Source organism: Gopherus flavomarginatus, chromosome 22 (genome assembly GCF_025201925.1).
Source record: "Gopherus flavomarginatus isolate rGopFla2 chromosome 22, rGopFla2.mat.asm, whole genome shotgun sequence".
Classification (NCBI taxonomy): domain Eukaryota; kingdom Metazoa; phylum Chordata; order Testudines; family Testudinidae; genus Gopherus; species Gopherus flavomarginatus.
The window spans coordinates 14,890,557-14,907,026 of NC_066638.1; the positions used below are offsets into that span (position 1 = coordinate 14,890,557).

Below are 16,470 nucleotides of genomic sequence, written 5' to 3' on the forward strand. Positions count from 1 at the left end.
AGTTCACCAGTATTTCCATATTGGGATAATATTCCTTACCCAGGTTTAAACTTGAAGAGGATCCATGTGAAGATAAGGAAGGTGGTGGAGTCTGAGAATGGCCAGGTCCTTGACTGGGAAGAGGCATACCAACAGGCCCAGGAGAGGAGGAAAAGCCGAGCCCGTTATAAAAACTGTGTCCAATAGGTGTCAAACTGCTGGATGTCCTCTTGTACAGGTCGCTGCTCCCTGTAAGGGAGTCTCGGCGGGAGCCACTGCCAGTGTTAGAGTTTGCAACTGAAATGGGAGAGAATAAAACTAAATGAAATTTACAAACCATTCAGGGTGATGGGAGTGTTGAAAAGTGTGTAGAACAGAAAAATGCATCGGTGTCCACTTTAACTGCTTGGCACAGGGCTCCTCTTCTCATAAGTTAATGGGAATTGTGTATATGCAGCCTCTGGCACAATCAGTCCCTAGGATGGTTTCCATCAATGCAAAGAGGCTGCCTGGCCCAATGCTAAGTTTGTTTAGTAGCATTTATTGATCTAGTATCTCTAATACACTACCCATAAAAAAGGATTTTTACAGTAAAACACTGACAGCTCTTAGAGCTAGTAGGGGCCCAACTATGTAGCTTGTTCAGCCTCAGGTGAAGAGGGTTTGTGTCACCCTTGAATGAGCCTATTTGAACTATCAGGCACGGATGGGCTGTGGACGGAAACAACATCCACCTGTTCAGCCAGGGGAGAGGTCAGCCTCATAGGCAATAGGATGATGAAGAACTTCCCCCAAAGAGCACTATACTATTAACACAGGAACTGGCAGACTGGACCAGATCAAGCCTTCGTCTAGCTCAAACTCCCTTCTCAGAGCGGACAATACCAGATGCTTTAGAGGAAGGTAAAAGTATGCCATGAAGACACAATTAGAACCTGTCTAATAAGGGAAATTTCTGTCTAGCCCCAGGCGGAAGTTGGCATAAGCCCTAAAACAGAAGGTTTGTATCAGCCTGGGCGTTCCATAATCGATACTCAACAAGCACATTCAGCTGTGTTCTCAGCTGTTCCATCTCCCCAAGAGACCAGCTGACACGCCTACCTGCCGTTCCAAAACCTCCCAGCGCAGATCCCAGCGTGGCACCAAGAGAGCTGCTGCTTCCGAAGCCAAGGGAAGTGTTGGCAGCCTGGGCAGAGCCCTGAGAGAAGAGCGAGCTGCTCTGGGAATTGCTGCTCAGAGAGTTGTTGCCATAAAATGAGCTGGATGCCAGGTTGTTGGTGGGCTGCTGCTGGGGTTGGGGCTGAGGCTGCTGAGTTCCTAAAGGGCGAAATGGTCCATTTGTTGTTCCTGCCAGACCACCAGCTGCACCATTGGCTGAAGCTGCAGCTGCTGCAACCGCTGTAGAAAAGCAATTAAACAATATAGTCTAAAACAATCCATGTTGGGGCTTAGAACTAGCAGATCATAATTATTTACTAGTGATTTTATTTACTACTCTTCCCTCTGGCTGATATTCACCCCTGTGCAGGGAGTTGTCACAAAATGTATACACTTTCCACTTAAGCAGCATGCGGTGCTGCATAGGCCTTGTGTTGATCTTCTGTCTCTTGTTAAACAGCTGTGGTTTGAAATCACTTCAGTTGTGCTACTAACACTGAACGTGTCTTTTTTCCAGATCGTTTGTAAGTGTCTTGCTCATTTGCTGGCCTGCTACAGTAACCCCTCATATCTCTGTGATAGCTGGCCACTGTATTTGGGTACGTCTTTTTTAAGATAATCACTATATGGGGAGAGTTAAGCAAGAGGTAGCAAAAGCAAACACGAGCTGCTTCCAAGCTAATTTTTAAAGGGACAACTGTCAGCTTGGATTAAATTTAAATTTTGTAAAAACTGAAGGCCAATAGAAATACGTCCAACCAATAAAAACAAATTTAAAACACAAGCATTCCCCTGACGTGCGTGAAACCCCAAACACTCAGTACTAAGGATCTGACAATCAAAATAACTTTGATTTTTAATAATCTAAGGTATTAAGTAAGAGTAACCAAGGTTGTTAACACAACACTAATGCTGAGAGTTTCCTTTAGAAATGAGTTATTCTATGATTAGGGAACGTTTTCCTTCCACCCTCCAATCATTTAAAGGTATATGAAGGGATTTGGCTCAAACTTCCCCTCAATACCACTCAAAAAAATCCTAATTAAAAAAACCCAAACACAGTAATCCAAAAAATAAGCCTGGGAAATTTCGGTCCAAAAAGGTGACAGATATGAGCATGGTAAAGAATTATAATGGAAATTGTTTCAAAATCTTCATTTTAGTAGGTGCCACCAGGTACTGTTGATAATATCAGAATTTTGCAAAGTGGTGCAAAAAGCTATTCTATGCTCATTCTCCAGTTAAGTATTTTGAGGCTCAGCACACAGAGTACAGAGAAAGTTCTCAGCAGCAATCCCTGTAATGGATCTCAGTGAGGGCAAGTGTGTCATCATTGCCTGCATGTCTACAGCAGAGTGCACAAATACCATTCACAGAATCGCCGCTGTGTTCAGCATGGATGGGACAGATTTGCACACACATTTCTAGCTGTGTGGAACTTACCTGCTTGCGCTGCTGAGGAACTGATGATGACAGGAGCAGGGGCTACCAAGCGCACAGGGGCCCCCAAGCCATTCCTAGCCCCTGCATTCACCACCAGGGCACCTGTTTGGTCATAGTATGCGGCAGGAGCCAGCATAGGATAACCTAAGAACAGAGACAAATTAACATATGGCAACTAAGCCATCTATCACCAGGAGCCACTGACATTTCAGATTGTTTCAAAATAAGCTCGGATTACAGCTACAGGACATTTTCAAATATAAATAGGTGAAAAACGGCATAAATTCTGATTCTCAGGTCGTGTCTACAATGCCCCGTAGTTCAGACTAAAGGGGTGTAAATAGTTGGGTGCACTAAAGTGCTGAGTTGTAATTCTTCCATGTGGTCACGGCATGTACAAACTCAAAAGGTGCTGAGTTCGCACTAAAGCAGTCCTACCAGCACAATTTATTCTCCTTCCCTTACAGGAATAGGCTATACATGTATAAGGTACCTTGTATACCACTACAACTGTGTCCACAGTGATGAAGGAGGGGGCAGCTATACCACTTTAACTACCCCAGTACCACTGTGCACGCACACAAACACTACATTATAAAGCTTGACTGATGCAGAATGTCCCAACATCTAATCACAAAACACCTAGCTTTTACACATTGTGAATCACTGCCCTCCCAAAGCCAAGGGCCAGATTGTCAAGAAAGGGCAACTCCCATTTGGATGCCTGACCCCAGTGACCAGATTTTCAAAAGTGCTTAACAGGGGCTGAGCCCTTTTGAAAACTTGATCCAAGAAGTAATAATGCCAAATTCGAGGCTACCTATAAATCAAACACACCTTGCAACATGCATGTTCTTTTTCATCTATAATCAAAATTAAGCCTTCTACAGCTACACTCTAGTCATATGAAGGCCTCTACCCACATGGAATTCCCAAGCAAGACACTTCACGCTGAAAAGTTATAGAATATTCACTTAACCTAACTGTGACCATCCAGACATACTTCTGTCCGTTTAGTGTGCCAAAAATGACCTATATACTTTACACAGTAGAATACAATACAGCAATTTATAGGTCAAGAGAGTTTGTAACAGTCTTGTATGACACAGCTAATGTTATGGGAGCTCATCTTCTGCAGCCCTTGGTGTTCTTGACAGTGAGGTTGCCTGCACGTGCCCCGCCAGGAACAGCTATTGGGAAGTGATGATGTAGGGTGCTGAGGAAGAAAGATGTCAGCCTAGCCAGGCTCCACAAAAGGCCCAATACAGTGAAAGATTAAATTCTTAGCTGTTCACGACCGTCTTCCTCATTGGCTTCCATGGTACAAACAAACAACTGTGACAAACCGTATTAGATAACAATGTATGGTAATTATTGTTTTTAAAACCACTAGCATCTACACAAAATCTTGGGTGTATTACGTGAGGGTGAAATCCTAGCTCCATTACAGTCGATAGGCATTTTGCTGCTCACTTTATTGTGGCCAGGATTTCACCTACTGAAAAGATCTATAAAGATATGATACCCAAAACTTGAAATTTCAACAGAAGTCATTAATTCCTTCAAACAGCCAAGCTATCGAACGTATTCTCTTCTGACTTGATAGAAAATTTAACCTGTACCCAAAGAGTAAGTGAAGCAGTCCAGGAGCTAACATTTCTTTTCACCTTTGACAAAAGAATTTAAACCATCAGAAAGCATGGCTGGTTCAAAGAAAATTAGCAGTAGTTTATCTAGCGCACTCCTTTGCTTAATGGGCATTGACAGAGTCCATACCTGGCATTCCTGCTGCCAGGCCTTGTCCAAAAGCAAGAGCAGAGTTTACTGCTGCAGCTGCCACGAGTGGATCAGTCTGCTGTCCCTGCTGGTTCTGATTTGGAGTCAAAGGACGCTGACTGGCTCCCCCACGGAGAACCTGAATGAGAAACAGGGATCTTTGACTAGTCTGTTAGTCTATAAGTCAAAATAACTGAAAACGTTTCTACAAACTTTCACGGACAGTCTAGTTAAGAAGTTTATGCAGTGTTGTTTTGGCCATGGATACAGCCCAGGATATTGGAGAAACAAGGTGGGTGAAATAATATTTTTTATCAGACCAACTTCTGTTGGTGAGAGAGACAAGTGCTCACTGAAGCTTTCAGGTCACCTGAAGAAAAGCCATGTGGCAGCTGAAAAGTTGGCCTCTCTCACCAACGGACATTGGTCCAATAAAAGATTATCTCACCCACTTTTACCCACAAAAACTTATGCCCAAATAAATCTGTAGTCTTTAAGGTGCCACCAGACTCCTCGTTGTTCTCACCCACCTTGTCTCTCTATTTAAGTGTACAGTTTCCTATACACTATGACAGGGATTCTCAAAACTTAGTTGTACCACGACCCCCTTCTAACAAAAATTACTTCACAACCCCAACAGGGGAGACCGAAGCCTGAGACCACCCAAGCCCCACGGCCCAGGATGGGGGGCCAAAGCCTCATCACCCCATGGGGGTCGGGGGGAGGAAGACAGGAAGAAGGAGAGAGAGAGAGACACAAAATTGAAGCCCAAGGCAGGAGGCCTGTAACCTAAGCCCCACCATCCAGGGTTGAAGCCCTCAGGCTTCGGCCCCCGGTGGTGGGGCTCGGGCTTCGGCTTTGGCCCTGGGCCCCAGCAAGTCTAAGCCAGCCCTGGTGACCCCACTAAAATGGGGTCATGATCCACAATTTGAGAACCGCTGTACAGTGATAAATGTGTGACTATTAATGTAGTTTTTCTTCTCTCTATTCTTGGTGGACTATGCTCTCAGTTACAGAGTCTTATACACACTGAAGTATTAAACTCAGAAGACCTGATGTTAAAATGGATACAAATGCTTTCATGACAACTAAAGATGCCCCTGTCAAGTTTACCAGACCTGACGTGGGAAAATGTCACCCACTAATCTTTTCATTCCTGTTTCCATACATCTCTAACTTAAAACATTCTAAATAAATCTTTAAGAAACAGTCACTGCCCCTGGAATAGGATGGATATTGGTATTTGTACTTTGAAGATAACAAATCTGGCTATTGATGTGCACAGAAACTACACTTAAAGTTTGCCAACTTGAGCAGAAATGAAGAAATACTCAGTTTAGTTCCAATAGGCTAGTGAAACACGGTGGCTTGGCTTGAGTTTTTCCAAGCTGTAGACCCACCTGTGAAACTGTGACCCTTTCAATAACAAGATCACACAACGTCTTCTACATGTAGCCCTTGCGGTTAAAATGTGTGATGCACTAACTGCTCTGCGGTTTATCTGTGAAATCCTACTATGCAAGTGGTAATGAAAAAGTGTGCACCCACTTGTGAGTTCAACCTATTAAAAGCTGTCACTTGGTACCAAGCATGATTCACATATTTTACAACAGATCACATTGAAAGGTGTCTCCTGCCCCTCCAACTCCAAAGATAATAGAAGCAAATATTTACTTGGTGAATCAACAGAGAGAAGAGTAGTTAACAGATTTTCACGAAAGCTCAACCCACCGCCAATCGAAGTGGTTTCAACAGCTGCAGTGAACTGATGAGCGAGCACAATGCTGGTGCAATGCAATGAACGTGCATAATGAAGGATACGTCACAGCAAGTGAAATATTGGTATTTTTATGAATCTGCCATCCCCTTTTGGATCTCCCAAGCACCAAAGAGAAAGTATCCACATACATCATTCTAGCAGGTCTCCAAAAGCACTGGCTCAGCTCCTCTGAGTACTTCTCATTACTGAACAGTGTTCTCAGTGAGGGCAAGTGTATCATCATTGCCATACTTTTGAAAACCACTAAAGCACAGGAGAATGAGGGCAAAACTGGTATTTTTAAATGAAAAGCTAAGTTTCCCAAACGAGTTCTGAAAAATCACAACAACATGTGAGAAGTACTTCTTCCAAAGTAGCATCTGGGAGGATTTCCCTCAGGAATGCAGGGTCTGACTCATGGGGGAAGAAAGGTTTGTGTTTAAAATATACACACACATTTAAGTCTAAAGCATTTTGGCCACTTTTGGGGCTGTAAAAATAATGAAAGATACTACAACTTACATCTACAAGAGATGGTTTTTGTACCAGCCTATAACCACTGCAAAAGCTATTTCTGCATATACCTTATTTACAAGGCGTGGGACCCTACTCTGAATGCCAAGCTTAAAGTGGAAAGTCTGTCACACTTCGTTTCGTCTGCTTTACTAGTGCATGTATTTCTCGATATAAGTGTGGAAGCTCAATTCAACCTGCACATGTTGCCAGGTGCAGAGGTTTGAAGATTGACCTTGTCAGGAAGCAAAAACGGTCTCTTTTTCATCACTGGTCCAGAATCAATGGAGTGAAAGATTATTGCTTTATTTTATCTGGAATGGCTTTAAGACAGTACAAAGCCTTAGTTTCTGACCCTAGCAGTTCTAAAGACAGCAGCTGCTAAGTCCAGATGCTAGCTATATAGTGGGGAAGATGGCATGTAGAAAGAGCATGTAAAGCTCCAGTAATGCTCAACCTGCAACAGCTAAAAAGCAAATGCTTTATACCACTGCAAAGATGGTAGCTCTGATTTCCAGTGGTATAATAGATGTATTTTGTTTCTAGCCCTGAAGAACCACCGGATACTTGTTGTTAAACTATGTGTAGCCTGACTTGATGCTTGGTTTAGCAGGGGGTTTTCAGCATTAGTTCTGAACTAAATATAGCAGGTTCAAATCTTAAAGACATCTAACTTGCAATCTCTGGATGTGCGCACAAGTTTTAGGTAAATGCATTTGAGAGGGATGATGCAGAGTTTAAAATTCAGATTAGCATGCATTTTTGAGGTATAAAATGAGAGGGGCAGAGACTACTCATACTCATGTCATGATGGTAATGACGACTACAAACAAAGGCACTGTGGTGCCACCAGCAGCCCCTTTATCATCCATCTTGAGCTGGGAGAGTTTAGCAACAATGGAATCATTTTAAAATTTGTTATAACATTAATCTGGAAGTTATTTTTGAAACAGAAAATACTGAGTTGAATATTAAGTTAACTTTCTGGATTACCATACAGATGCAGACCCATTTATAAAGTATTTTTACTTTGCTACAATGAAAAACCACCTTAAGTAACACAATTTAATTTAGCTATCATTCCACATCACATTATATCAGTACTTTCAGAGTCATTTTCATTTTCCACTCTCACCTGGTTGTAGGGACTAATTTTGAACTCACCTGATCTACATCTACATATCAGAAGGGTTGTTACTATTAATAAAATATGCATTTTAAAGAGCTAATATGTACTTAATTAACATTAATAGCTTAGCTAAATTAGTAAGTTTTTTCAAAATGTTCTAACTCTTTACGGCTCAAGTCTTGCTGCATTAAAAACTGATATTAATATGCACTTTTATGACAAATGACTTGTAATACTGGAACAAAACAATGGTCCATCTACTTGAGAGTCCTCTCTCTGACAACAACCAGATTTAGTTGCTTCAGAGAAGATAAGCCACATTATACATCTTATTTGCAATATTATTATGGGGAAATTCCTTCTGATTCCTGCTGGTGATCCACTCACTGGTTGGTCCTCATTACTGCTGCAGACACTTATTTCTATAAACATTGGTTAAATCACAAAAGTATTTGCCTCAATATTGTCCTGCGGTAAAGTTTCAGAGGCTAATTTTATGCTGATGTAAAAACAGATTTCATTTATTCATTTTGAACTTCTACTTCTTAAATTCTTTATACTCCTCCTTGTTCTGGTGCAGATAAGGGCAAAAAACAAAACAACAACAAACAAAAACCCGCCAACCCCAAACAGCCTGGCTGGCCTTTTCCATATTGTATCTCCCCTCACTTTCCTCCTTTCCATCTAGTTTTTTCCTAAGTAGCGTTAATTTGGTTTGAATTAACTCTTTTCCATAGTGAATTAAACCAGGGTTCTCAAAACAGGGGTCGCCATTTCTGTAGGGAAAGCCCCTGGAGGGCTGGGCCGGTGCGTTTACCTGCCTCATCCGCAGGTCCGGCCGATCGCGGCTCCCACTGGCCGCGGGTCGCTGCTCCAGGCCAACAGGAGCTGCTGGAAGCGGTGCAGGCTGAGGGACATACTGGCCGCCGCTTCCAGCAACTGCCATTGGCCGGGAGCCACGATCGGCCGGACCTGAGGATGGGCCAGGTAAACACACTGGCCCAGCCCGCCGGGGCTTTCCCTACAGAAGCGGCGACCCTGTTTGAGAAACCCTGAATTCAACTAAACTAAATTAAGGTAACTTTAACTCTGATTAACAGAGTCCGCAAAGGGGTTCCACGTGGTTTAACTAATCCACTTGAATACCTTTAGGTAAGCTGGATTAATTTTTCTGAGTGTCCCTGTGTAGACAAGCCCTTAGAGTCTCCATAAATACTTACTAACAGACCTAAGGGATGCAGACTGTTACGGCCTACCATTTGAACTGTCATAACACTTCTATAAGGGATTTTCAGCTCTTAGAAACTATCATAAGAGAAATAGGAAATACCAAGTTTGTGAAACAGATCAGCGTAAGGCATAAGGAAGGATAAGATTATGTCATGAATTCCATGACTTTCAGAGACCTCCATGACATTTTCCACTTCAGCCCCAGCCACCCTGGGGGGAGGCTCCAGAGCCTCCAGGCACCGCTGAAGCAGGAGGACCCTGGAGCTCCAAGCAGCTGAGGCTGCAGCGGAGGCCCATGGAGCTGTCATCTGCTGCAGCAGTGGGTGCTGGAAACCCTTAGCTGGCAGCAAAGGTTGGGCTCTGTTCTCACCCCAATCCCGGGGGCTTCAGTCATCTGCTGGTCAGCCCCCCATTGTTTTCAGTAAAAGAAACTGACGAGCCACACACTTCCATGAATTTTTGTTTATTGCCCGTGACCTGTCTGTGACTTTTACTAAAAATAACTGTGACAAAATCTTAACCTTAGTCATAAGGCAACGGAGCTCTCCTTTTGTGCCTAGGTATTGCAGGCATCTGAGCTTCAGGATTTACAAGCATGGCAACTTTCCACTGGCAGCAAAAGCACTTTTTAATCGTGAGCCACATTTGGTGAAGATAAATTTACATGTGTTGTATTACAGCAGCACCTCGAGGTCCTTTGTGTTAGATGCTACACAGACATATAACCAGAGACAGTGCCTGCCCCACAGAGATTACAATCTACATAACCAAACCTGGTGCTAATATTGTTCTGAAAGATCTTAAAATTTGCTCCATATCTGGGTTCCCTGGGATCCTACGTTTTCAGAGTGGATTTGCCCCTATGTCACTGCGAGAGTTTCTGCAAACAGGCATGCAACATCCACCTTGTTTTGCACAGCGCTGCTGCCATCTAAAAACATGAACCATGAGGAAGGAGAAAGCACCAAACTTTCAAGTTCTTTTGCTTCAGACACTGGGAAACGGGAATGTGAGTAGGTTTTTTTTGTTTGTTTGTTTTTGAAACATTACAGTGAACAAAAGGGAGAGGGGAGGAAAGATAACATACAAGTCTAAGAATGTTAGTTGTTTTTTTTTTAAACTGGGCAAATGTTGAAGCAACCCACATTTGCACAGAAAGAAAGCTCATCCCTCCTTCTCAGATGGGAAATGGGTTGAGTATGAGTTGGGAAATGCATCAGTATGAAAAAAACGTTAAGATTAAGTTGCTTCCATCATATTAAAACAGTTATAGCTTCAGAGCTGCAGACAGTCAATAGCAATAGCTCTATGTGATGGAAACATCTTATTCCTAACGCAATTTTTTCATACAAATGCCTATTCCCCATTAAACCTGCTTTGCATAATTTTAATTCTCATTAATGGATTTTCTTTTGCTACAATATATACACTTTAAAACTATTTTGCTTAAACTTGCCAACAGCTGTCCCTTATGTCCTTTATGCATTGGAAATTAAACAAGATCTAACATTTCTATTCTACTGTTCTGCTAGTTACAGCTTCCAATGTGGGTTTAGCCAGATATCTGAAGCAGCAAGAAGCTATTTTTAAGTTTCCTCCTTTCACTATTGACTGGTTTTGATTTGGCAGCAATAATGTTGTGCAAGAGAGACCATCACTGCCAGACTGCACACAGGAAACTCCAAACATGGAAAGAATGGTATGATCCCAATAGTTAACTTATAGGTAATATTTACCTCTCAATTTTAAAGAGGCCAAGGTCTTTCAAATCAACTGAGTCTCGTATGTTCAAACGTTGTTATTGGAAATAGCAATTCTTTAACCCACGTGTGTACTTATGTAAATCCCAGGTACCAAAGGTACCTGCAAAACACTGCCACTTACCTGCTGTTGTCCCTGTTGGGTCTGTTGAGTGGTTTGCTGATTTGCTGAGTTACTTGCAGCGGCAGCTGCTGCAGCTTGCTGTTGGAAAAGACTGGCAGGATAAACTCCCCAGGGAGTAACTCCATAGTACTGATGAGGGACTACTGCAGGGCCTAAAATGCCAAAGGAGGATTCAGTCAACTTCTGTAGTAAACAAGACCTGCTCAACAGTGAGCCATGACCAAAAACGCCTGCACACATCACACTTGATTCAACAGTCTATTTTAAAGGTGACCTGCAAAGGATTTTAAAACCAATGGGCTCTGTAGTGTAGTCCAGGATACATGGAATTTACCCAGTTCTTGCATTTTAACTACTACACCACTGATTGGGTTAGTGCCAATTGTTATTCCTTTATCACAATATACAAACAGAGCCTGAAGATTTTTTCCTCCTGCTTGCTCTTTGCTTTATATATACCGGGCATGTCAACATTTAGTAGGAATCTCAAGTGATTTTTATTGAGAGCTTCAATGCCATAACTGAAGGCATGGCTAATGAACCATTAATGAAGGCACTCTTTCTCCAAAATAAAACTGTTAAGCTACAGGTGTGAACACTGTTTTACAACATAGTTGAAAAAAAGTCACTTCTGCTCTCAAGACTCCTGTGGTATCCGTCATTTAGTTCTCCAGTCACCAGGGAGACTTTTCCAACCTAGAGAACACCTCAAATTTCCAATGTAAAAACAAGAAGAATTAAAAATAAAAACAAACACAACCTTTCAGGCCTTTTTTATATACCACACAAACCAGTAATAGGATTAAAGGGCACAGGTCCCATTTTTAACATGTTGTATGTGACATTTAAGAGAGATTGTATGTTTACCTTAAGTGATCAACAGAACTGTGAATTGTCATGTGGGTTGTGTCTATTTCCAGGACTTAGAGTTATTTTAATTATGGCCTGGCTTAGCCTCTGTTCTTAAAAGTTTATCCAAAGAAGACTGGTGTACAATCGGATGAGAAATCTGTATGCTGCACTTCCTTGTAGAACACATCCCATCGAATACAATAGTGTTTGGAAGCAATAGAATGTCTGCTTCATGTCTTTTGGAGAGATCAGCAGAAGGTTAACAAAAATCTTCTAATTTCTACTTTTTTCAAAACCAGTGCAAAGTGTGAGGGCTAAATTACTCACTGTTGAAGTGAAAATGACTTTAGATTGGAATGTGTTTGTCTGAATGAAACACAACACTAAATTTTACATCAGATGCGCTCTCCACTGTAGCAGCGATGAGTATTTACTATGCTCAGACAGAATGCTTGCCTTCTAACAGAGGAATATACAGCTTAGACCAGGGGTAATCAATTATTTTCTGTCAAGGTCCAAAGGTATAGTCAAAGTCCAGATTCCAGAGAAAATACAAAAACAACAACAAAGTAAATAAAACAATTTCACAGTCTGTTCAAAAGCATCTGGCAGTCTGGATTTGGCCCGAGGTCTGCCTATTGTCTACCCCAGCTTAGACTGTCAGACAAGCAATGCATTCAGACAAAATGTATTAGCGGATCTGATGAAAGTTCAATTGCAAAATGCTGCAATTGAGAACAAATTTGGTCTTTCATAGCTCATTAAAAAAATCTTTGCAAATGAAGCAAGTTTAGCAAACATATGCATGAAGAGAGGGTGGGTATTTGGATCAGAGAACAGGGAAACGATTCCAAGCATAAGTGTAACCAAGAAGGGGGAAGGAAGACAAAGAAGAGGAGAGGATAGAAAAAAGGCCATTAAGCAGCAGGTTTGGGCCTTGCAATTACATTTACTTGCCTCAAAAAAAACCCATGTTTTTATTTACATTATATTATATATTTTTTATATTTTATATATTTATATATTTTATGGATCAGTGCCTGCTGGTATCTAATCAAAGCAGGTGACAAATTGCATACTGTGACCTGTAGTTTCTGCAAGCCACACTTCTGTACTGAAGAGAGGCAGCTACAATCCACTCCATTTTATGCAAACAGGGTAGCCATCAGGCTCCTGGCAAATGCCATGGCAACCTTCATTTGGACAAAGATTAGACATCTCCATTCCAAACCAAAAGAAGCAGAGTTTATATTAATCAGAGCTCTAACTACTGTACACACACAATCCGGCTCTTCCTCAGCTAGGGGTTGCTCAATTAACAGCTACAGCTTTAAGTGTAAAAAAAGAGAAAGATTATTGAAGTCTGCAGTAAGCGCCTTTAAACACAGCATTCTGAGCATTTTTGCAAGTCTGGCTTAAGCTCATCTGAGCACATGGTGAGGTTCTCACTACTGAGCAGCTCTGTCAGTGATGGCGAATGTGTCATCGCTGCTAGACCTTTAAAATCTGCAGTTTTTCTTCATTACAAGAGACTAATCTAGTTTTATACTTATGAAAGATCCCACAGAAAAGGAAGAACATTCTAATGCATCTGAAGACAAGTACTTCTATTGTGCTGTGCGCCACACACACTGAAGAGTTTATGCACACAAAAAGCATGTACATGCTAAAAGGAGCTTAAGAAATACCAATAAACTGAACAGCAAACGTGGTCACAATAAAAACCATTCCCTTCAATATCAGTGTTACCATCAAATCTATACAGGTATTTGTAATCATGCCATTCATGTGAATCAGAGTACGATGACTCATACTCAATGGGGGACTTCAACTACGCAGACACCTGTTGGGAAAATAACACAGCAGGGGACAGATTATCCAACAAGTTCTTGGAATGTATTGGAGATTATTTTTTATTGCAGAAGGTGGGGAAAGCTATTGGGGAGAGGCTGTTCTAGATTCGATTTTGACAAAGGAGGAGGAACTGGTTGAGAATTTGAAAGTGGAAGACATCTTGAGTGAATCAAGATTCTAAGGAACGGTTTGTGTGCGGGGGTGGGGGGGGGAGAAAAGCACAATAAAGATAATGGATTTCAAGAATTAAGACTTCAGCATCTCAGGGAGTTGGTTCACAAGAGTTGGCAAATTTTTCTAGGAGACGACATTAAGGGCACAAGAGCAAACTATCCCACTCCACAGGAAAGACAGGAAGGATGGCAAGTGGCCAGTATTTGCTTAACCAGGAGATCTTCAACAATCTCACGCTCAAGAGTCCTACAAACAGCAGAAAGTAGATCAAATGACAACCAACGAATATAAACAAACACAAGCATGTAGAGATAAAACTAAAAAGGCCAAGGCGAAAACGAGACCAAACTAGCTAGAGACAAACAGTGACAAGGAAACATTTTACCAATACATTAGAAGCAAGAGGAAGACCCAGGACAGGATAGTCTGTTACTCAATGAGGTGGAGGAAAACAATAACAGAAAATGTGGAAATAGCAGAAAAGTGCTGAACAACTTCTTTGTTTCAGTTTTCACCAAAAAGTTTAGTAGTGATTGGATGTCTAACATAGTGAACGTCAGTGAAAATGAGGTAGGACGTGAGGTTAAAATAGGGAAAAAAACAAGTTAAAAATGACTTAGACAAGTTAGATCTCCTTCAAGTCTCCAGGGTCTGATGAAATACATCTTAGAATAACTCAAGGAGTTGACTGAGGAGATATCTGAGCCATTAGCAATTATCTTCAAAAAATCATGGAAGACAAGTGATTTCAGAGGACTGGAAAAGAGCAAATATAGTACCAATCTATAAAAAGGGGAATACAGACAACCCGGGGAATTACTGACCAGTCACCTTAACGTCAGTACCCAGAAAGATATTGGAGCGAATAATTAAGCAATCAATTTACAAACACCTAGTAGATAATAAGATATGTAAAAGTCATGGATTTGTCACGAACAAATTGTGTCAAACCAACAGCTTTCTTTGACAGGGTAACAAGCCTTGTGGGATGGGGGGGGGGAGTAGATGTGGTATATCTTGACTTTAGCAAGGCTTTTGATACTGTCTCACATGACCTTCTCATAATTAAACTTGGGAAACTCAGCCTAGATGGAGCTACTATAAGGAGAGTGCATAACTGGTTGGAAAACCATTCCCAGAGAGAGTAGTTATCAGGGTCAAACAAGAAGGGCATATCATGTAGGGTCCCCACACGGATCTGTTCTGAGTCCAGTTCTGTTCAATATCTTCATCGGTGATTGAGATAATGGCATAGAATATCAGGGTTGGAAGGGACCTCAGGAAATCATCTAGTCCAACCCCCTGCTCAAAGCAGGACCAATCCTCAACTATTTTTTTTTGCCCCAGATCCCTAAATGCCCCCCTCAAGGACTGAGCTCACAACCCTTGGTTTAGCAGGCCAATGCTCAAACCACTGAGCTATCTCTCCCCCCAAGAGAAAGCACTTAAAAAGTTTGAGGATGATGCCAAGCTGTGAAGGGTAGCAAGTGCTTTGGAGGATAGCATTAAAATTCAAAATGATCTGGACAAATTGGAGAAATGGTCCGAAGTACACAAGATGAAATTCAAGAGGGATAAATGCAAAATACTCTACTTAGGAAGGAACAATCAGTTGCATACATACAAAATGGAAAATGACTACCTAGAAAGAAGTACTGCAGAAGGGAATTTGGGGGTCATAGTGGATCACAAGATAAATATGAGTCAATAGTGTAACACACACACACACACACACACACAAAATAATAATAATTCTGGGATGTATTACTGGTGTGATGTAAGTAAGACACATGAAGTAATTCTTCCGCTCTACTCTGGCTAATTAGGCCTCAAGTGGAGTATTGTGTCCAGTTCTGAGCGCCACATTTCAGGAAAGGTTTGGACAAACTGGAGAAAGTTCAGAGGAGAGTAACAAAAATGACTGAAGGTCTAGAAAACATGGCCATAAGGAAAGACTGAAAGAACTGAGTTTGTTTAGCCTGTAGAAGAGAAGACTGAAGGGGGACATGATAACAGTTTTCAAGTACATAAAAGGTTGTTACGAGGAGGAGGGAGAAAAATTGTTTTCGCTAACCTCTACTTGCAACAAGGGAAGTTTAGGTTGCGCATCTTGAAAATCTTCCTCTCAGGGTGGTTAAGCACTGGAATAAATTGCCTAAAGAGGATGTGGAATCCCCGTCACTGTCTAAGCTGCTTTCAAAAAACCTCCGAACACCTGTGAGGCGTGGTCTAGATAATACTTAGTCCTGTTCTGAGTGCAGAGGACTGGACTAGAAGACCTCTCAAGATTCTTTCCAGTGCCACGATTCTCTGACTCAAAACATCAGTGATGTTGGTAACAGTATGTTAGCAGGCTAGAAAGCATTACTACCATTTTAAAAAAAGAAAAAAAATCTAAACAGATTTCACCATGCACACAAAAACAGACAAATATATTTCAGTCAACAATCATAATTTACAGTTAGGAAAAGAAAATAAAGCTGTTTGAAAACATATTAGAAACAAAATTCAGTGAGTTAGACTTATGAAGTAGACTTATTATATATGGGCTAGCAAATTAACAGTAAAAACAGGTATGATTTGTTGATTTAAGGATATTCACTTGGTATATTTTGACATATGTTGATAATTTGTGTTTTTAACAGTTTATAAAAGCTTTAACTTTTTGAATTTTAACATCTGTCATTAAATAACTGTTTGACACTCCACCAATAATCTT

General features: G+C 41.3%; 1 protein-coding gene and 2 non-coding genes across 13 annotated transcripts in view; all 3 read right to left on the reverse strand.

The window, feature by feature from the left end:
* The window catches only part of PUM1 (pumilio RNA binding family member 1), a 123,593-nt gene that overhangs the window by 29,016 nt on the left and 78,107 nt on the right, over positions 1-16,470 (reverse strand). For all 11 annotated transcript variants that reach the window (XM_050932299.1, XM_050932291.1, XM_050932296.1 and 8 more), the window contains 5 exons: positions 10,872-11,023; positions 4,357-4,495; positions 2,581-2,724; positions 1,081-1,377; positions 40-276 (listed from right to left, as the gene is read on the reverse strand). In XM_050932299.1, coding sequence (XP_050788256.1) covers positions 40-276; positions 1,081-1,377; positions 2,581-2,724; positions 4,357-4,495; positions 10,872-11,023 — 969 coding nt within the window. The remainder of the gene's footprint in view (positions 1-39; positions 277-1,080; positions 1,378-2,580; positions 2,725-4,356; positions 4,496-10,871; positions 11,024-16,470) is intronic.
* Positions 2,389-2,478, reverse strand: LOC127039305 (small nucleolar RNA SNORD103/SNORD85). Its single transcript, XR_007770936.1, has one exon. It is a non-coding gene; the product is annotated as a small nucleolar RNA SNORD103/SNORD85 (small nucleolar RNA).
* On the reverse strand, positions 6,290-6,366 carry LOC127039304 (small nucleolar RNA SNORD103/SNORD85). The gene has a single exon (XR_007770935.1). It is a non-coding gene; the product is annotated as a small nucleolar RNA SNORD103/SNORD85 (small nucleolar RNA).